The sequence below is a fragment of the Micrasema longulum genome, unplaced genomic scaffold, assembly GCF_059751315.1.
Source record: "Micrasema longulum isolate JH-2025_06_02 unplaced genomic scaffold, ASM5975131v1 h1tg000866l, whole genome shotgun sequence".
Classification (NCBI taxonomy): Eukaryota; Metazoa; Arthropoda; class Insecta; order Trichoptera; family Brachycentridae; genus Micrasema; species Micrasema longulum.
The window spans coordinates 8,121-30,925 of record NW_028278058.1 but is presented as its reverse complement, the minus strand read 5'-3'; the positions used below and the strand labels follow the sequence as shown (position 1 = coordinate 30,925).

The window sequence follows — 22,805 nt, the reverse complement described above, 5'->3', positions numbered from 1 at the left end:
CGGTAGTTTAAAAATAATTTAAACTTATAAAGTACATAACTTGACTCTTGTTTGTAATAAAAAAAACTAATGCATTCGTAGTTTATCATTTTTCAAATTCAAAAACATTCCAATGGTTTTGTAGATTTGACAATTCACTCTTTTCACAAAAATGCTATTATCTCAGTTTGATTTCATAATGGGCTGGCTGCTTTATGCGTAACTTTTTTCAATTCATCGAGCCCCATTTTTGTAAAAATCATTCCAAGGGTGCTGTACAATAAGTATTCCAAAACATTTTGCAGCTACAGAGCGCAAAGACGGTATAAAATCTAGCCATTTACATTCTTAAAAAACATAATGAATTTTCCGGCCTTTCACATTTTCTGAATTCATATTCACGTGGTTAATCTTTTCAGCTGTTCTTTTACCGTCCTTTCACTCTACGTGTATAAACCAAAACTGAACTCTATTCTTGATTTGGTCGATACTGCTCATTTCCGACATACAGATCTAGATATTTGAACACCTATCGTACATAAGTCATACATAATAATAATAGTAATCGTTTTATTACACATTGGAAGAGATCGCGGCTCGATATCATTCATAAAATAAACTTAATAAAAAATTACATACTATTAATAATTAGCTCGCAGGCTAAAAACATAAATATAGTTGATAAATTGCTACCTAAATGATTTATTGTTTAGGATTCAGCCCAAATTTTAGTTCAGTTTTCTGATCCATATGAAATAAGCATCGGAATTGTATTTAAATTAAAATCTCTACCGCAAATTGCGCCAACAGTTGAAATAGAGAAGTTCTATGTATTGTTAGGACCGCGCAACAATTGAGTTCATGTTTGGCAGACGAAAACAGAGTTAAAACCATAAAGTTTTTAATTCACCTCTTGTGTTTCTGAGATAACTCAGTAACATTACAAGGTTAAATTTAATACTGTTGAATGTTAAACTAATTCTTAAAATTAAGTCATAATATGAAACAAAACAAAGTATTAAAACGAATTTTATGATAGACACGTAAAATACTATTCAAATGTGAAATACTGTATATTCCTTAATTTTTTTTTTTTAAGAAATATTTGCGTTTTTTATGATTTACTCAAATATTTAATTTTGAGGACCATTTTCAACGAGTTGTAACTCACTATTACAAAATGGGAATCAAGTTGGGGTAGAGTGGGATTCAAACCACGGACCTTTGAGACGCGAGTCCGAGACACAAGCCACGGGACCACTACCCGATTCATGTTCTTAATAGAAACAAAATAAACTTAAATATTACTTCAATTAAATTCTTTATTGACAATTCTTGATGGAATTCCCTTGTAATGATGAAATAACTTATATTTACATATAAGTTATTAATTAAAAAAATACTTGGTACACTTCCACTTATTTATTTTGACCAATTAGCGCTTTGACCCTCTAATGGGCATCTTCAGACTGGTGAATATTATACAGTGTAAGGATAATTTATATAAAACTAAATATTATCTTAAGTGTAGGTACATTTAAAAATATTTTGAAAAATATACAATACGAAATATTTCAATGGAAATGAGTGAGACAAATTATTGAAACATGTGTTGGCGGTGTTATTTAAGAGAATATTATATTATTTGAAAAATATTTATTAGTTTATTACACTGTACAGGGTCCAACTAAGGGGGCTAATTGGTCAAAATAAATAAGTGGATGTGTACCAAGTATTTTTAAATTAATAACTTATAAGTAAATTTAAGTTATTACATCATTAAATATTACTGTTCAGTAAAATATTCATTCTTTATCGTTTGTCAAACATCGTACTTTGTTTTACTTATGAAAATGCTCTAAACAACACAAATAATCGTGTTAATTTAAAAAAATCATTAAAACATTTTTTTATTGATTTATTATGTTTAAAAACCCTTTAGAAAAAATACAAAAGCACATATGCATTTCTTATTTTCTCCAAACTACCGTAGCCAAGCATATCCAGTATAAAGTCTGACGGGTACAACCACTGATATTATCCGAATTTCCTTAAGTAAAGATACCTCGGAAATTTTTTTTCAACCATCTCCAGCATAACAGAGTATTTCAGCTCGTGGGACACCCAGATCAGAGATTCACACTCAAGTCTGCTTCGCACCAATGGCAATATGTTTAAAAGAAGATTAAGAACGCGAGTATTCAAGAACACCTAGGATGTTCGGAGAACAAATCGTAACATTTTTCGCGCATTGTCACAGAAAGCGCCTATGTGAGAATGAAATTTCAGTTTGACTTCAAACATAACTCAAAGATCTTTGACAGTGGAATTTGGCTTGGGTGAACACTCTCCCATATGGTACCTCGTGAAGATAGTTTTTAGAGCCCCAGTGTATAAAAAAATATAACATTGAACTATTAGAGTTCCCCAATTTAACACTAAAGTAATCGCTACTAGGTCTGTAAGACCCAGTTGACTACATTTTGGGAAATATTTTTTTCAAATTTTGAAAATACAACATTGCCGCGCTCAGTACCTCCAAACAAACGTATACCCCTTCCATTTCTCACAGTTGCAGTCATTTGAAGTACAGAGTTTGTGTGCTGCGGACGTTTAAATTGAGTATGGGTCCATCAGACCCGGTAGCGAGTAAATATGTAACTTTTTTTGTGGTTTTTTAACAAGTTTAACTTATGGATTTTGTATTGTTTACGACTTAAAAATGGATGCAAATCGTGTTTTGAGTAAGAGAGAGATTAAAGAATATTTAATTGAAGGCATAGAAAATAAGGACTGTTCAGAATTTGAAGACGGCCTATCTGAAAGTGAACATAATACTGACTCCAAACAAGAAGAGAATATTAGTGATGCTGATAGAAATTTCGAGGACGTAGACGAAGGACAACCTGAACATAGAGGCACTAAATGCTTATATAATTTACAACTCTAATTCTGACTTAGATCAGATGAACAAAAGAGATTTCTTGAAATAATCATTGTCAATTTTATTGATCCAGCAACTTCTTCGACAAAAGCCACAGATTACGAACTTGCCTGCCCACGACAAAAATCGTATCAAAAATATTGTTCCAGGCTTTCAGGAAAATTTGACTCCTAAACTCCCGGCAAGCAGTGGAAGAAAACTTCCGTGCAGTATTTGTACATGGAAAAAGTTTATTTTTTGAGTTTAATCATCTTTGTCCTCAAGGGGCGATATAATAAATACATTTTTTTATTTATTATTTTATTACAGGACTCACTAAGTCAATATATATGGCGTGTCGGTGAGTGGTACGACAATTGCAGCGTATCTGGTTTATTTTATATTACATGAAGGTTAGATGATTGGCGACCTCCAAAGTGTAGTGGTTGACTCACAAGCGAAAGGTTCTGGGTTTGATTCCCGGTGAGAACACAAAAATGAAATGTGATTTTTCTCAAGCCTATAATTGGGTTTCAAGGTTTGTTGTGGTGCAAAATAATAAATTAAAATACAAACAATCTTACGCATCAGAAGCCAGTTCAGGAACAATAAAATATAATATTGTAAAAACCCCCTTCTTGTATAAATATTTTATGTCCACCATGTCGGGAATCGAACCCGAGACCTCTTGCATGGCAGGTAAACGCGCTAACCACTACACCGCGGGGTCGACTTATCTTATTCGAGTTTTAAACGAATGGAGATGTAATAATGGGGAATGAAAAAAGGGACCAAATAAGAGAAAAAGTTACTCAAAATGTCGGTAAATCATCTGATGAATAATGGACCCAGATATAAGATAAAAGAATATACCTTGGCTTTTATTTTGCTAAGAGTCCGAGTTATTTATGCTACACAATATGTATGTAGTCTGAGAAATATTCTAGATTGCAGATAAATAATTCTGGTCATAAATTATCGTTTTTATCAGTCGGGTCATAAGAAAAAATATTTTATATGACATAAGAAAATGAATAAATCGTTTAACCAAGTAAAAAAGCTCTGATATGGAAATATATAGTAAAGTGAGGCATGTAAATAGTTTCATGTACTTATTTTATTTGTTTTTGTATTCATACAAATACAAATTACAAAAAAATACGTATCCCTAACTCTATAAGGCCAAGAACTTTGTATCGAGTTGGGATACAACATGATAGAAAATGGAAGCATACATTTTATTAAAGACACTAAAAATAAAAACTATTACATAAACTAGACAACACGCTTAGTAGTATATTATAAATCTTTGCAATATCTTGTAGCAGTCTCCTGCAATGGTCTCTACCCTTAGACAAAATCCAAAGTTGTGAACTTCTCCCGTCAATAGCTTTCATTTAGGAGACCTTCATATGTTCATCTAGGACATTGAACACTCTTGCGGTCACAAAAAAAAATTATCTGAGCAAAAGTCGTATATGTTTTCTGTATTAAATGATTCAAATTACAGAAAAACCTAGTACAAGCATTCTGCTGGCGTCTGCTTTTGTAACCGCATGATCAAAAATATTTCAAAGGCTCTTTTCAAAAAAATATTGTCCAATGCCCAGTACCTTCACGAATTAAAACAAAGTCTAAGACGGGAAAGTGGGGGGACATTGAATCAATTACTCTACGTTATAACTTTTGTACTTTTATTATTATATTACGTTTTAAAAAAAAAAAACTTATTGTTATATTATTTATTGAGAATTTTAATTACATTTACTTTATTGCTTTACTCTTAGACTCAGAGGCGATTGCAACAAAACAATAAAGTTTATCCCTTTCCACCCGGGTGTTCATTCAAATATACACGCGTATGTCAAACTGGGAAAAAAAATGAAAATGCGAGTCAAGTTGAGGTGGAGGAGGGTTTGAACCGCGGACCTTTCACCCGTTTCTGTTGGCTTTTTCTTACATTTTAATGCAATCCATTCAAAAAATTTTGACCAACACATTATTAAGATTAAACTTTTCTACCCTTTTTTGGTAAAACCGATTTAAAAGTTCAAAAAAACAAACTGAGAGAAAACGCGATTTGACTTTTTTTCGTTTTTCCGTATTTTCTCTCTGGATTATGGCACAAAAGCAGTTAAAGATAATTTGTTTCTTTTGTAAGCTAGGACCGTTTGTCTGCCATTTTCAGACGTACGGTATACACACACGATAATTAAATTTGAAAAATGGAACTGGTACCGAAACAAAAATCGTAAATTTTATAATTTGTAAAAAAAACTTTTATTTTCGGGGTGTGGAAAACGGGACAGCAAAACGTCAGTTCTGTCAATTTTAGTTAGGGATGTACAATTCGACGTGCAGTTGTCTTTTTCGCACAATATCTGCGAGAGCGCGAGCGTGACAGAAAAACTTTTAACAAATACCCATTCATCAAAGTTCTCTGACGCCATAAACCCCTCTTAACATTTATTATCTGAAAAACAATAGTTTTTTGTCCGTCATGTAAAATTTGGAATACAGAGATAACGTTTAGTTGCAGACAACGTAACGTTAGTAATTATACACAACGTGTTCAAATTTCATCGTTTTGATGAATTTGCATGAAGTAGATGTCTAAAAGGGTCGAAATCAGAAACGAAGACATAAGGACATAATGAATGTCTCATCTGGGTCTAATTAGCATTTCCAAGATGTTTTGGACATGTGAGAGGAACGAATGAGATAATAATTAATAACAAGAGTAGCTTACGTCATAATGAGAATATCAACCATTTTAAATATGAAGGTTAAATATTTATTTATATCAACTTGTCTTATATAATGTATGCTATATGTGTGGCCTACTTGCTTTGAGAAATATATCTTTCAACCGATGGCAAAATGACAGTTGTAAGTGGGAAATGTTTTGTCCGGAAAACATATAAAATCATTGTTTAATCAAATGAAAATAATCTCAGTCATCTCAACCCGAAGGCAAAATGCTTGGTCTTACGCTTAATTTTTTTTAATTATTAAAACCTCGTAAATTTAACACGAGACCTCAAGCGCAGTATGCGAATCATTATACAACGAAACGGACGCTTTTCTACTCGATTTTTATATTTCAGATTCTATTTCACACACAGTAATTTACAATATGTACAATTTTACCAAGATAAGATGTTTCTCAATTTTAAAGAGAAGTTTTTTTTGGTTTTTTACTTTTTAATTTTCAAAACACTTTTAAAGTTCTTCCGAGTATAAAATATCACAATCATATCCTCTCCGCATCTCATGGTGCATAAGGTACTGTTGAGTACACCAATCGCAGTGTATCTTGATTAAAAAATGTTATATTAAGGTTAAAAAACAGTCTTATGCTTCAGATACTAGTCCAGAGACTATAAAATATTCTAGGGTAGAAACAACATTTTTTAATGTCGGAAATTGAACCCAAGATTTCTTGCATGGTAGACAAACGCGCTGACCTCTACACCACGAGCTCAACTAATTTAAATATAATTTATTCAAAAAATTAAGGTTTTTTAAAATACATAAATATTATTTAACTATTATTATATTTAAAACAAAAAATTACGTACAAATTGTTTATAATCTTGTTTTTAACATTTCAATTATAATTTCTCAGCTAAATTTGTTAAAATTATTCGAAAACTATTAAAAAAACCTAAGATATTCGAAATCATAACCCCACAAATACTTAAACTTGGAAACAAACGTGTGAGATGAGTACAGAATGTGCAGTGATTTCTCCTTCCCATTCACTTTTTTTATAAAAAAGAAAGCCTTAATTATATTTGTTAATGACTTAAAATAAATGGTAGAACAATTGTTTTAATATTAAAAGAAATTTTTTCATGATTCCCTGAAACTGAAATTAAAAAAAAAAAAATTATACCCAAGGGGTGAATTAACAAACGGATAATTTAGCTTGTATTAACAACATCCTAAATAAATATATTACGAAAAATGTGTTTTAGTATTTCAAAGTCATTTATACATGTTTTAGCTTAAGGCTTTATCACGTTATTTGAACAGTTGTTTGATTTCGTTAAATATAATGTTTTTACAATCACAACCCTCAAAATTATAGAATAAACTTTATGTTCTGTGTTTAAGAGAACGAATAATATTTTTTTGTGGGACGAGTCCTGTTCAGAAATCCTGAAAGTTTTTATTCATTTTAACAAATCAGTAACATACATAATTGTATTTTTGTTCCCGCAAAGCCAAAGTTTGTCTGCGGGTTACATCACATTAAAAAAAATATAAAAGTAAGTACATATTTTTGTAATAAATGAAGAGTAAAATATATTAATATGCACATTTAAGTTTCACTTGCTCTTATTTATGATTTTTTGACTATTTTTTTAAATGAAATTAGGTTTTTTTTCCTCGCGATTTTCAGTTGATATAAAATTGTACAGTTTTGGTACTACATTCCCCATTGTTATATCTCCATAGTAGTTCTTCGTGGCACCATCAGCCGCTGTGCCGATACTTGTCGGGTCACGATCTGGTGGGTTAATTTGGATTTTAAACCGTATATGTCACTATTTTATCTGACACTGTTTGTTAATTGGCAAAACGTTAACATTCTCAAATAATATTTTATTGTTGTCTTTTGCCTAAATCTTTATTTTTACAGGTACGATAGTTTTATAAATTTTCAAAACATTTTTGAATAAATCTATTGGAAATAAATTTGCCTGATGGTGTAGTGGTTGACGCTTTCGCTTACAATATTTAATGTCCAAGGTTCGATTCCAGATAGGTGACGTAAAATATTGACTTAAAGATGATTCTACGGTGCATTTTTTCATTGTTTCTGGACTGGAACCTAAAGCGCATGATCTTCAATGTATCAGAAATAAATCACATACTCTGCAACTTTTATTCCAAAGCAGTACCCTATGCACTACTGTATACGGATAGGAAAATTATGTTGATTCAGTAGTCTTATTATTTGATAAAATGCGCATAATAAAATTGAAAACCCAGTAAATGACAATTTAATTTATTATTTTTGATAAATACACTTTGAAAGCCTGTTCGTGCTTAACCTTTAAAATACTGAGTGAAAAAGCTCTCTCGACTCACTGTGTTAATCATAAGTAACCTCAAATGTAAAAATCATGTTATTAAAATAATATGTGTTCTGTTCAGTGATTTTTAATATTTTTTATTAACACAGTGCAAAATTGCCTTTAACAAAACTTATTTTACAAACATATTTGGTTCAAATATTTAAAAGAAAAACACACATTACTAAGATTAAGAAACAAAAATTAAACCATTAGATTACGTATTTTTCTTTTAAATGTTTTTTTTTATAAATTTGTCTCAGGGTACTCAATACTTAATTGTTTTGGTAGATCCTGATAGGCAATCATATACCAGAATATATTATTGTCGGCCTCGTGGTGTAATGATCAGCGCGTTTGCCTACCATTCAAGAGGTCTCGGGTTCGATTTCCGACATGATTGATATGATATATTTAAATAAAAGGGTGTTTTCACACTATAATATTTCATAGTCCCTGGACTGGTACCTGAAGCGTAAGACTGATCATCTTACCTTCATGTAACAAAAACTATCAAGATACGCTGCCACTGGTGTACCAGTGCAATGTTCTATGTACCATTAGGTGTGAAAAGGGAGTGATGATGATGATATGTGATTAAATTGTGTTAAGATTTACTTGAAAATTGCAAAAAAAAATCGTGTTAATATTCAAATGAGTTGCCAGGAATTAATTAATTAAGCACAATTTGCAACGCCGGTTACATCACAGGAACGGGTGGGTTAAATCGGTCAAACTTTGTCCTACTAAGTTTTAGTGATAATGTTTTTATAGAAAAATATTCCACAAAATAAAACCAGCCCCGGTGAGATTATCTAAATACATTTATAACTCTACAAGGATTATTAGTTTCATATTATATTTGAGGTGTATTATAAACGACTACAATTTTATTTGAAATTATTGTAAAATAACCCATTGCTGGGTATGCACATATTTTTCATTATTTCTGTTTTCTTGAAAAAAAAAGTCATTCCACGTTTGGTGAAATGAATAAAGAGAGTTCTTTTCTAGAAAAGAGGATATCTTAATAACAAAAATATTTTTTTCATTCCATCACTGAAAATTTTCTATTAAAAATGTTGTTCTCCAAACAACTTGTGTACCTTTACCAAACATTTATTTGATTACACTTCCCCTTTTGTACGTACACACCAAAAAACCAATCTTAAGTTCATTTTGATAAATATTTTGAACACCTGCGCTTAATGAAAAATATTCCGTTCAATTTTTACCCCTAAAATAAGCCCCTTCTTTATTTTAACAACGTTACTTTGTCACCCTTTCGCAAGATTTCAAAATTTTCTTGGGCAAGGAATAAATTAATTATAAAGTTTCGTCCGGTGAATTCTGGCGATAAAATAGTCACAATTTCGAATATAACTCTTGAGATTTAACACCTAAAAATTGACTGATTACTTTTTTGGCAACATTACGTCAATATTAATTTCCGAATTTCTTAAAAATTAAATTTAAAAATCTCTTTTATAATCGCATTGGTTATACAAATTTTCGCATTTAATAAAAAGTACATAAGTTCTAAAGTGGAACACGCTGCGGAAGGGAAAAAGCACTATAAACGTGGTCGAAATGATTTATTTACGAATATTTACAACACATTTTTTGACACATAAGTCCCAACTCTATCGGACCGAAAATCCAGTGTTGAGTTGGAACGAGTAATTAGTCAAATACATACGAGTGGCCGAATGATAAATGATAAATGGGATCACTCGCAAGAGATCAAAGTCAAAATTGAGATGGCGCGAGACTGCTTTTTCAGGATGCGTGACCTTCTTTGCAGTAGATACTTTAATTTATACCTCCGAATGCGCATTGCTAGATGTTAGGTCTTTTAAGTACTTTTATTCGGATTTGAAACGTGGACACTCACCCAAAACACTTAAAAAAAGATCGAAGCCTTTGAAATGTGGTGCTACAGGAGGATATTAAAAAATCTCCTGGTTGGAAAAAGAAAAAGAGGTACTGAAGACCATAAAAAAATAAAAACTTGAGTATTTTGGGCATTAATTAATAGTTTAATTATGGATAACTTCTATAGCGCCATTTTCGTAATAAAATACCTCAAAGGCGCTTTACGTGGTGATTTTATTGTTAAGTTAATTTAATTGAAGCTTTTAAATTTGTAATTTAATTAAAATAATTTATTTTGTTGTCACGTGCTACGGATTTATTCAAATGATTTAGAGAACAAGTGGGTTTTAAGTTTTTTCCGAAACATCACTTCACTTTCACAGCCTCGCACCTCTGCTGGGAGAGCATTCTATGCCATAGGGCCTGCGACCGCAAATGCGCGTTCACCAAATTTTGTGCGCTGTTTGCGTAGAGGTATAATAACTTTTCCTCTCGCCGTAGACGTAGCTGATCTAAGCGTGAGACGCCTGTCAGCTAGTTCATCTGGAACGCATAGTTCCCTTAGATATTCCGGAGCCGAGCATGTGATGAGAGGCGAAAAATACAAAATTTTACAAGTCATTCTACAGGGAAGGATTAAAGAAAGACGTAGTGCAGGTAGAAGGCGCATCTCTTGGCTTAAGAACTTGCGCGACTGCTTCCATTGCAGCACTTAGTCCTTGTTCAGGGTAGCTGCTAATAAAGTAAGAATTGCAAAGATGATTTCCAACCTCCATCGGGGAGAAGAACCATAAAAAGTTGAATACATACGAGTATATCACCACAAATATTATATAAGATCAAAACCTTAGATTTTTTTCTTGAAAACACATGGTACATCAATATGGGTTAAGGGCAAACTCAAACATTTGGTTAACATAGCAAAATGCAACCTCTTAGACAAATGTATGGGATTTCAATGTGCGAAAAGGCTTTGACTGATCGAATCAGGTGAGAGTGCAAATCTGAGACAAAAATTGATAAGATTAAGAAAGGGTCAGTTTGATGGTTTGGTCATGTAGAACGAATGAATGACGAAAAAATGATAATACATATATGTATCATGGCGAGAATGAATGGTGAGGTAGGACGAAAACGACCAAGAAAGCCGTGGCATGATCAGACAAACCAAAATCTAATGTCTGGTGTTGTCGAAAACAGACGGACATGTATAACCTTACGGAGAAATAGCGTGATGGTAGTAGTAGTAACATAATGTAACATTCTAATATCAAATATTTTTTTATGTTTCTGCGTTTTTAAAAATTGGCTTTGAATTTTTTTATCATTATCTCAGTCATACTTTCATGTAACATGAATTATATATCGTAAAAATATATGAATCATATAAATTACATTGAACCAGTCTAACGTTGCTTGCTTCAAAAAGGCGTAGATGCTTGGACTCAAGAGAAGTAACTATTCATATACTGATGAGTCAATGTTAAATATTTCTAGTCTGCAAAAACCTCCATATATGTTATATATTCGGCATACTAAATGGCATACTTAATGTGCCACTATTACTGGGAAAGGTAAAATTCTATATTCCGACTCGTAGGTTCAGAAACAATGAAGTACTGTTTATCCATTAGCATATAATAATCTATGGCCTTAATGTCTGTGTCGTATTGTTTACTCAACAATACAAGATCTGGACTTTTTTGGTTGAGGTTTACAACGATTTAAACGAGCACTAAATAAATAGTCCAAATCTTGTCTTGATGCCCCTTATGTTTGTCAATGCTTCTTTTATTATTTTAAAAATGTTTTTGACTATTCTTATATTATAATACCTATATTTACATTTAAAAAATATGAGTTTGCCTTTTTTCTGAATGGGAGTCTGATTTTCAACTTTTCTGTGGTATAAACATAATAACAATTATTTTACGTTAAAATTTTCACACATTCGCTTAAAAAATTGCGATGTTTTGAAAATCGCACAATCACAAAATAAAATTCCTCTGCCTAAATCTATTTTGTCGGCCTCCTGATGGCATTTGCCCCCCATGCAGAAGGTATTGGGTTCGATTTCGAACATGGTTGACATAAAATATTAATTTACAAAATGTGTATTTACACTATATAGCCCTGGCGCAAGACTGATCATATTAGTTTCATGTAACAAAAATGATCAAGATACGATGTGACTGGTTTGCCAATGCAGTGTCCTATGCACCACCAGGTGTGAAAAGGGAATGATGATGATTATTGTACTTTATTCCAGAAAGCGAGTGAAGAAAGACAATACTTTATTTTCCTTATTAATTAATATTTTGTTTTTATCTATCGTTTACCAAATCTGTGAAGGAATAAACCAGGCCAGTTAAAATATTTAAACATGAGCTATCTTGTTGAACTTTTCCTCTGAAGTTGGAAATAAGCCAAGTGTCGAAAACGATCAATCGCGAGGAAACATTTTTCCGGGACAAGATTCATATTTTTATATGAGATTGGAAAAAATCTGCCTCAAGAAATAGCATATTTAGAACCGTCGCGCACAGACGCATTATATCAAAAAATATTTCGTCAAACATAAGAGAAAAGAACGCTTAAGACGTTGAAGAAATTTTCCCTATTTTCGAGAAGAAAAAAAACTTTTTTTAGCTGATAGTTAATAATATTTTAAACAATTTGCAATGTTTAACCCAACATGTCATTTCATGAATGAATATGTTTGTTTGGTCAGCACAATACCTTTCAAGCATTGTACGCTGATTACAGCGGGAGTTAGAATTTTGTGGACTGTAAAGAAATTTTTTACTCACTTTTAAATTTTTACGATTTTTTTTCTTATGGAGCGCTCACTTTTGCTATTGCACGGATACCGATATCGTGTAGACAATGATGAGATGTTTATTTAAAGCTGTTTATTTAACACCAATTGCACTCTGTCAGAAGTATGGAGATTCAAGATATGATCATTAAGAAATAATATATAAAAATGACATTTCATACAAATTAGAGCTAAAAAGTCATCCTCAAAGGAAATGGAATGACCAGCGGAGAGAGCAAGTATCGTCACGTCATATCACGTCAACTTTGACAAGCGAAACAAGTAGTACAGTAAAAAGCACAGATTGCTTACCTCGGTCTACTGTTCGTTATATTCAGTATGTCGTTCCCTTCCGCATATGCGTCACCTTTGTTTATCGTTTCACTATAGGCCCGACTAACTGAACAAAGACATAGTTTTAAACTAATAAATACTGGTAACACATTTCTAAAACGTTTTTTGACATTAAAATAACAATTTTAAACAAGCATTGATTAAGATAAAAACATTACATACCGGTGAAAGGTTATACCATCGCCCTTTCTATGTTTTATTTTCTTTCATAAAAAAAAATCTTTCGTACAAAAAACTTTTAAAAATACGATCTCAACAATAAATTTTCAGGCATTTTCTAATGGTGTTAACATAACATTAAGATGATAATTTTATTGTTAACGATAATAAATTCAACCGAAAACCTGCGTGCGCGTTGGGTCTTACTCGGAGAAGATTAGGAAAACACATCATCTCTATATGATGACTGACGTTTCTTAAAATGGTTTGAGAAGGAAGGATTCTGGTAAATAAATAATATGTAATAATACTAGTACTCGTTTCCAGAACAGAACGGCTTGAGATAAAACTTATTGGTAACAAGAAAAACCATTTTTCATTGACAGGCAGATATCACATATGGTAGCTTTGATTCATATCAACATCTCCAATAATACATAAAGAAGGAAAACAAGCTGAAATGAATTTAGTAAAAAGTTCAAAGGATCGAATCAGTATGGGATAATTAACTCTTAAAAGACTGTGGTAAATAATCCCTTTGCGCGCGGTGATGTAACATCGTGTTACCACTAGTAAAAGACGGAATAGTCTAAAGTTCAGACATTTGAAAAAAATGGAAAACATGGAGAATACTGTTTAATAACTCCTTTTCTATAATTTATGGGAATAAACATATAATTTAATCCTGTTATAGCAAAATAAATTGAAAATCACAAATACGCCGCTCATGTTACGCGCGTGCGTCCCCCATCATTGTCATTAACCGACTGAAGACTAAATCTGTTTTAGATGACACCCACCGCAAAACAGCCTCTCAGTCTTCCTAGTTATGACTTCTATCTTCGTGCTCTGTCTTGTATAAGGTATCTGTATATATGTGTCGCTGAATTAGCGGACATTCATGTTTCGCGTAGCAAGGTCAAATATTTTTTGTATTTACATATAGCATAGTGATACAAATTTTACTTTCCAAATCGGGTGTGAAAACGTCCATTTGAAGATTACGAAAAATACGAATTCATCATTAAAAAAAATAAGAGAGATATATCAAATCTTGTGTCCTATGTCGACTAGTGTGACATTACAGCCACACAAGAGTTAAAGAAAAAAAAAGTATTTTTATTACAGAAAATAAAAGACAAGTGATACTCTAATCCATAGATTTGAAATACTCAGTGACTGAAATCATTGCTTTTGCGACATCTTCGAGACTGGTATCTTTATTGAGAAATCCAATGTATTCATACAAAACAGAAGTAAAGATAGAGAATTCAAATTATATGAGAGTCAATTAAACTGAATTACATTTGTCTTAAGGATCATTTACCAAGTGTTTCATATTAACTATTGAGTTGACGTAATTATATTTTAAATGAGTTTAAGTATTGTATTTATATAATCATTAATTGTCCTATCTTTCGTGACTCTGATTTCTGAAACAATTTGTTAATGATCCTTAGGACAAAAATAATTTTGTTTAATTTACTCTCATATAATTTTGAATTCTCTATTCTTACATCGGTTTTGTAAGAATATATTGAATTTCTTAATAAAGATACCAGTCTCGAAAATGTCGCGAAAATGATGAAACCATCCACTGGATATTCCAAATCTGCTGATTAAAGTATCACTTGTCTTTTATTGTCTATAATAAATTACAATGAACTTCTATCAAGAATTTTCACTTACAAACTTAAATGTTTTAAAAATTGTCTCGATTAAAATACAAACATAATTTTCATGAAGTATAAACTTTAGAAATAAAATCAAGTGAATATAATATTAATTCTATTCAAACTTTGCAAAATTCTATGATCAAATTGCTACTACATAAAGATGTATATTACCAGAGACACAATATGTTAATAGCGTTAATGTATATATCTGTATATATAGTATTAAAATGAGCTCTACAATGGTACAATTTAATTTGTCAGCATGCGTCGCATTCCCAGTATAAACACAAATTGGTACATGATTATAATACCAGACTTACTAGTATGGAAGGGTTAGCTTTTTTTTATCTACTACTCTTTCAGTGTCATTTTGTCATATTTATTACAATATTTAGGAAAAGCTAGCCCTTCCATACTAGTAAACCTGGTATTGTAATCATGTACCAATTTGTGTTTTTATTTGTGTAATAGTTTAATTGAGTAGTAAAAGTACACAAACGTATATTTTGTTTTGCTGGTGAGTCATCTACCGGGGGATATCTTCCCCGTTTTAAAGCAGTAAATAATGTATTTTGTCAGGGATATCATTTACTTAATTAAAACATTTTTATCCATTTTGATTAGTTTTTAAACTTAAAGTTAAAACCTCATACATATACAATTATTAACAAATGAGGTACACGTATAAACAGTATTATTACTAGAGCACACATAAAAATATGTCAATGTGCGCCCTTATAACAGATTTAAAATTAAATAATAAATGTACACAAATAAATAATGAGTAAACCGAAAATATCTAAATCCTTTGTCATTCCCATTTAAACTAGAAATTAATTTATGTATCCATATTTCTACAAATTTAGATGCATATTTTTTTTGTATTTAACTGTCTGCTTCCCCATTTTATGAGAGTACTTTTTATTTTTATTTTTAAAAAGCATAATATAAAAAATAATAATAATATTATTATAATTATTATAAGAGCACACATGAACATATGCTCATGTGTGCCCTACATCCAGATTGAATATATTTTGTCGTTATTATACTCCTTCTTGCCGACGGTTTGGACAGCGTTACAGCATCCATAATCTGGGCTGATGTAGTTTTGGTGTCTTAGTGTATTCTGATCTGCTAATGCTCAAAGTCGTATCTTCTGAGTTGTTAATTTTACAGGAGAATACTGTTTTATGCTTTGATTAATTTATTTAATTTATATGCAGATTTGTTTAATTTATTTTTTTAAAGACAAATCTCATATTGAAGATGCGGAAATGTCTTGTAGGCTTAATAAATATGAGGCTATTGAATATCTCTTACAAAAAAAAGCAAACGCAAAAAGATATTTATGAGTTTTGATTTACGACTTTAAGGCTTTGCAGGGCAGTATTTTTTGTATTTTTCAGTTTTCTAGTGTATCTAGGTGTTCAAATTTTATTGCCACACGTGTCTAAAAATAAATACAAATTTGTCCGAAATTCCTCTTTCTTCTCTAACTCATATAACTTCTATGCGGTTCAACTGTGGAATCATCTCTTGTCTACTATCAAAGATGTTTCTACAGTATCTCTGTTTAAATTACGCTTAAAGAAATATCTCTTTTCTCTTCCTTAATTTCTCCTTCTACCGAGTAATAGTATTGATTTAATCTTATTTATATACAAATGCTGTTATTTCAATGTTTATATGTTTTTATAATTTTATTTTCTATTAAATATAAATTGTAACTTGAATTATATGAATAAACTATAATTTCTTTGGTTGGTTGGAAGAAATTGCCATTTGGCAATTAGCCGGCTAATGTACAACTTGTATTATTAAAAAAGGTTAAATAAAAAAAAAAACGTCATCATCATTATCATCCCCCTTTCTGCACCCAGCTGTGCAAAGGGCACTCCAGCTTCTGTTGCAAATATGTAAGGTGATCGATCTTAGGCTTTAGGTGCCAATCCAGGAACAATAAAATGTTGCAATTCAAAAACCTTTAAAATTAATATTTCACGTTTACCCTGCCTGGAATCGAACCCAGGACCATAATATTGGTATGCAAACGCATCAACCACTACAAGATAAGGCGGACTTAACACCACTCGATTTACATTTTCGGGGCTTGTACCTGAATACAGCCATGGGTCGAAAACACTCCTACACTCCTACACGGCCTGATTCTATTTCACACTTATAACTGTATTGTTTATCCGCCTAAACACATACATATATGTATTTTTTTACATACATATATACAACTATTGCATTAATATAAATTTAATTTGACTTTCTGACTGTACACCCTGTTCTCAGACAAAAAAATACATTACTTTATCTACAAAGCTTACTTGATATGTAATAAGATCGATACTTCAAACAAGAACACCACTTAACTTTTCAAACACCTCGAAAGTATATTCTAGAAGGATCCTTTATATTTTAGTCATAAGGGCAAAGTAAAAATATATTAAGGATAAAGGGAATGCCGGTCACATTCTGCATTGGATATTATCCTTAAAGATAATGGATTTGAAACGGAAATAAGTAAATATCTGATAAAATCTCGATTTTGATTGTTGAATTTGACAAAATCACTGTCAAAATCATTTGAATGAAATGTTTTTATTAAATTTATTTTATACTCCACAATAAAACATTATATATTTGAATGAACAATGAATTTTTTGACTGGAAAACCCCGATATTGTACAATTTTAGTTGAGTGTGATATACTTATATACATATTTCTTTTACACAATGAATTGTTTTAGACTTTTTACATAGACATTAAAAAAGTAATTGATTTTATCTCAACTAAGTGGATAAATAGAACAAGCTTGGACTGTAGGAATTATTAGCTGAACGTAGTTTCCGGGGTAGTCACAACTCTATCCATTAACAAATTTTTTATTTTCTGCTTGAATTTTGAGTATTTTGATATGTCCTGAACACTTTTGAGCAGACTGTTAAAAGATTTATGCCAAATATATAACTAGGAACATTGACCATACGATTTTCTCATTCTTGAAGTATAAATTATAATAATTATCATAATATGCTATTCATTTAATAATATATTGTGTACCGAATATTAAAATTTATTGCAACCGAGAGTTCAAACATTCAAATAAATAAAATGTGGAAGTCTAGGCATTTACACAATGTGTAACATTCACTATTTTGCCTATGTTTGTAGATCCATGTTTCTTCAATTCTTCCGTCCGTTGATTTAAGTGAAGTCAAAGAGCTAGAACCTTTATTGTTGTGAAGCGATTTATTCGATCGAACTATTTCACATACTAGGCAACGCTTGAAAACAATTTTCAAATTTTTAAACTTTTTCTTGGACCCGTTGGTTTTAATTTAATAATGTTATAACACTACTTAAAATTTGTCTAAATATTTGTAGACAAGTACTGGTTTTCAGCCCCTGATAGTTATCAACATCTATATTATTACAACAAAGATGAGAGATGAAGAACATTTTAGAGAAGGAAATATGCAAGTTGAGGCATATAAAAGGCTTATGGCCTGTCATTGGCTGGTTTGGGTGACCGATTTATAGGCATTGCCTACTATGTAGGTGAAATTATTAAGTCAAATGAATCTCACCCACATCGATAAAGGTTGTTTTAACTCTTGAACTTCGCAAAAAATAACTGAAGAAGAATTGAAGAAATAAGGATGTTCAAACATAGGTAGAGTGATGAATGTTACAGTCGGTAAATTGGCCACTTAAATCAGCCAATGTCAGGTCATAAGCCTTGTACTACTTTTTCTTTACTCATATTTGTGCTGCGTTGGTTTGGACATGTAGAGCGAATGGACTACGAAAGAACGGCTAAAAGGATCTACGATGCGAATATGATGGATGCAGAAAACGGGGAAGAACGAGAAAGACATGGCACGATCAAGTCCATCAAATACTTGTAGATGGACATGTCAAAAGTAGGAATAATCGGCGTGCGTGCATGAGAAGATGTATGAATGTAGAGGAAGCGAGGTCAGTATGCAAAGATAGAGTAATATAGCGTTCTATCCTCTCTGCCTACCCGGTTGGTTTGTTTGTTTGTTATTATTTATTTTTCTTTAGTTTCATTAAGTTTGTTCACATTTTAAATTATTATTTTGATAACTACCTCGGGCTCCAAGGGGTGAAATCCAGCCTTTGTCTACAAAATTTGGAAAAACTAAAAAAAATCTTTTTCCATTAAAGTTATGTACGGATTATTTGATCTTTTCGTTTTAGGATTTTTTTAATTTAGGAAAATCTTTTTTGTTAATGGTTAATCCTTGAGTTTAAACCATTTGGCCTTTTCAGGATTCTCTCAAGAGGAATATGTTATTTAATTATAAGATTCTCGTCCCTTAGGTTGTAAGGGAGAAGCCATCAAATATTCGACATTAATATGTGCCTACGTTCTGAAATTCAACTATTAAAAGGACTTTGAAACGTTCAAGAGATAAGTAATATATTAAATTTATAATTCAAAAATGCTCTCGTTTTGAAGTACACGAGGTTTGATAAAATAAATTTTCAATCTAACAATTATATTTTTTAATAAAATAAATAAAACCACTTTTTTTTAACCAAAAATTTTGTGTTTTTTTTTACTGACCGGTTTCAAAGCCATGCAAGCTTTTTTGTCAAGGTATACTTACCAAATTAATTATATCCTATTTTATTATATCAATATCACAAAACCCAAGATTTGTTCCTCAAAATTTATAAAACCTATCTTCGTCCACTCCTGGATTATGCCTTCCAAATCTGGAGTCCGTATTTCAAAAAATACATAGAGTTGTTGGAGAAAGTCCAGAGAAGAGCAACTAAAATAGTAGTTTCTCTAAAAGAAATAAATCATATGAGGACCGCTTAAGGGAGCTTGGGTAAAGTTCACTGGAAGAGCGGAGGCAGCGTGGTGACTCGATTGAAACGTTCGAAATCTTAACTGAGTAATATAATATACCCAAGTTGAAATCAATGTTCACTTTAAATGAAAACTGCCATCTAAGAGGTCATTCATTGAAACTCAACACTATTTCTTTCTCATCTAACCCCAGGAAGAACTTCCTGACAAACAGAGTTGTGGAAAAATGGATTGGCCTTCCCGAGAAAGTGATTGGCGCTAGTTTAGTGAATGTGTTCGAAAACCGCCTAGATGCACACATCAATGTCTAATAACCATATATATGATGATGTAATAACTTATATTTCCATATAAGTTATTAATTTAAAAAATACTTGGTACACTTCCACTTATTTATTTTGACCAATTAGCGCTTTCACTCTCTAATGGGCATCTTCAGACTGATTTAGAATAAAATCTATAAGCAAAATAAACTGTATTTATTGTAAAAAATGGTTCACAAATTGAACCATTAGAATAAGTTTTGTAACCTGCTAGTTAAAAAGTATTTTTAGTAAATTAAAGAACACAGTTAAAATAAACTCATTCCAGGAAACCTCTTTTTTGATTATTTATTTCAATTAAAAATTTTATTACCCAAACAAATTAATGTTTAACCAAAAATTAAATAAATGTTTCAAATCCAAATAGCAATTTAATTTCTCGTCAATATAAAAAAAATGTGAAGCGTAAACAAAGAGGTTTGAACGAAAAGTGCATAAATTTTTAGCAACCCAGTTTTATTCAGAAATGTCCACAAAAACATTAACATAAATTATCGATTATAATTTTTTTGAACTGAGTCACAATCAAAACAAAAAGTTTCAATGATGTTTTTTTCAATTAAAATTTTAACTCGTTTTATTTCGCTGTGTTGAGTTAAAAAAAATGCGCCTATTAAAAGTGCAGTTTTATATTAACTCAACGTGACGTAAATTGGATTTACTATGTAAGGTAGAATTTACGGTTGCAATCTATTCTCCAATACAAAAGTTTCCCAGATTTATTGCTAATGCATTTTTCAGGAAGATCGTTCCTTACAAATACGGTTTTACTATTTATCTGATAAATTTACCATATTAAATTCACTCATTAAATATCAAAAAGTTATTTCTAGAGTTTGTACTTATTTATTTAAGAACAAATGTTATTTTTCTTATTCATAAAAATTAAAAATACTTTTTTTTAAGGACTTTTTCAGTGTACAATACAAAATTTAAACACAGAATATACAAACATCACTCTGTCAGATTTAAACATTAAAATTAAAATAATACATTAAAAATGCATTATGTAACTTAGTAGACATTATAATAATAAATATGTACATCTCCCTTCCCCTCCTTATCCTCTCTTCATGCATCCTTGTCCTAAACCCGCCCAATTTACAGTAATTTACTGCTCTTTTAAAAAAATATATTTGCCTTAATTATTGAAAAATATATTCGAGGACATAAAAATAATAATTTTATATGTATTAACTTATAATTATTTATATAAAATGAAACATATTTTCTTTTCTAACTTTGTGTACTTTGTGAAAATCTGTTATTGGTTCTGAGTTTATACACTATATCTGTTTGTTTACCATAAATTTGTATGTTTCTACATTCTGTTGGTTTCCCAAATAAAATAAAATGAATAAATAATATCTACTTCATGTATTGTATGTTTTATTTATGATAATAAAAAAGTAAAAAATATATAATAGCAAAACTTGTAATAAATCACATATAAGATTTTTTTAAATATTTTTTTTTACCTTGCTTAGTGTAGTGGGGTGAGGGTACAAGTTGACGAGGCAACTCTCTCTCCTGAGGCGATAGTCCCACCTTGTCTCCAAATGTGGCATCTCCATTGTATCACATATGGACTGCACATGGCTGGCTGCATGGGCACTTTGCGGCCCAAAAATGGCTGCGACCCCGCTGCGTAAAAGATGGCACACTGAAAACAAAACAAAAATTATAAATTTAAAATATACGTATGTTAAATTTACATTTAAACACCTTGTGGTTATTTACTACATATTTAAGATAGTTAAAATACTAAAATAGGCTAATGTTCATCGCTTAAAATACACCGCCAACACATGTTTCAATAATTTGTCTCACTCTGTTCTATTGAAATATTGCGTATTGTATCCTTTTCAACTTATTTTTAAATGGACCTACACTTAAGATAATATTTAGTTTTATATAAATTATCCTTACACTGTTTACTATTCACCAATCTGAAAATGCCCATTAGAGGGTGAAAGCGCTAATTGGTCAAGATAAATTAGTGGAAGTGTACCAAGTATTTTAAAATTAATAACTTATATGTAAACATAAGTTATTACATCAACAAAAAAAACGTACTTTCATTTTAAAACACGTATTTCAAAAGAATATAATCATCCAGAGAATTGCTAAACTTTTGACTTATATACATTTATATTTTAACGTAACTTTAAAAAAATATTACAAAATTATTACTGTTAAATATTTTCACTGTCCAATAAATGGAAAATATTGCGGACTCTTTCACAACTTGTTTCTCATTTTCTTTCACAGTAGAGAAATAACACATTTTAAAAATAATAAAGGTCTTTGAAATACTATCGAGTAAAAAATCTTTTTTTTGGTTATTATTTTTAGCCTAAAAAATATTTTTAAATTTGTAATTTTGAATTCCCGCAAAAACTGTGATTTCATTGACTACGCCCCTAATACGTCACGATTCAATTTTATTTGTTCTGAACATTCAAATTTGTTTAGAACATTGTCACGAACCTTAACGTCACAACTGTCAAGGCCAAACATGTTGCGTTTTTCTAGCGATGTATTTTTTTTAAGTTCCCTTTTAAATTTATGTCTGAAAACATTTCTCCACAATATCCATATTGATTTTGAAAATACAATTAATGATTCTAAATCTATTTCATATATTTTTATCGCTATTTGTAGTATGTGATATTTCCCTATTATTTACGACTAAAAGGAAGTGGCCCAGAATTCCAACATGTGTGTAAATTTTACAAGTGCTTGTATGTAT

The 22,805-nt window shown here is 30.9% G+C and overlaps 1 protein-coding gene across 5 annotated transcripts in view; it reads right to left on the bottom strand.

Annotated features, from left to right (window-relative positions):
• KaiR1D (Kainate-type ionotropic glutamate receptor subunit 1D) overlaps window positions 1-21,714 on the bottom strand; it is a 174,833-nt gene extending 153,119 nt beyond the window's left edge. For 3 of the 5 annotated variants that reach the window (XM_088231274.1, XM_088231271.1, XM_088231273.1), the window contains exon 1: window positions 21,532-21,714. In XM_088231274.1, the coding sequence (XP_088087400.1) occupies window positions 21,532-21,627 (96 nt within the window). In that variant the 5' untranslated portion in view covers window positions 21,628-21,714. The remainder of the gene's footprint in view (window positions 1-21,531) is intronic. The other 2 variants (XM_088231269.1, XM_088231270.1) reach the window with 1 other exon arrangement.
• Between the last annotated feature and the right edge of the window lie 1,091 nt (window positions 21,715-22,805).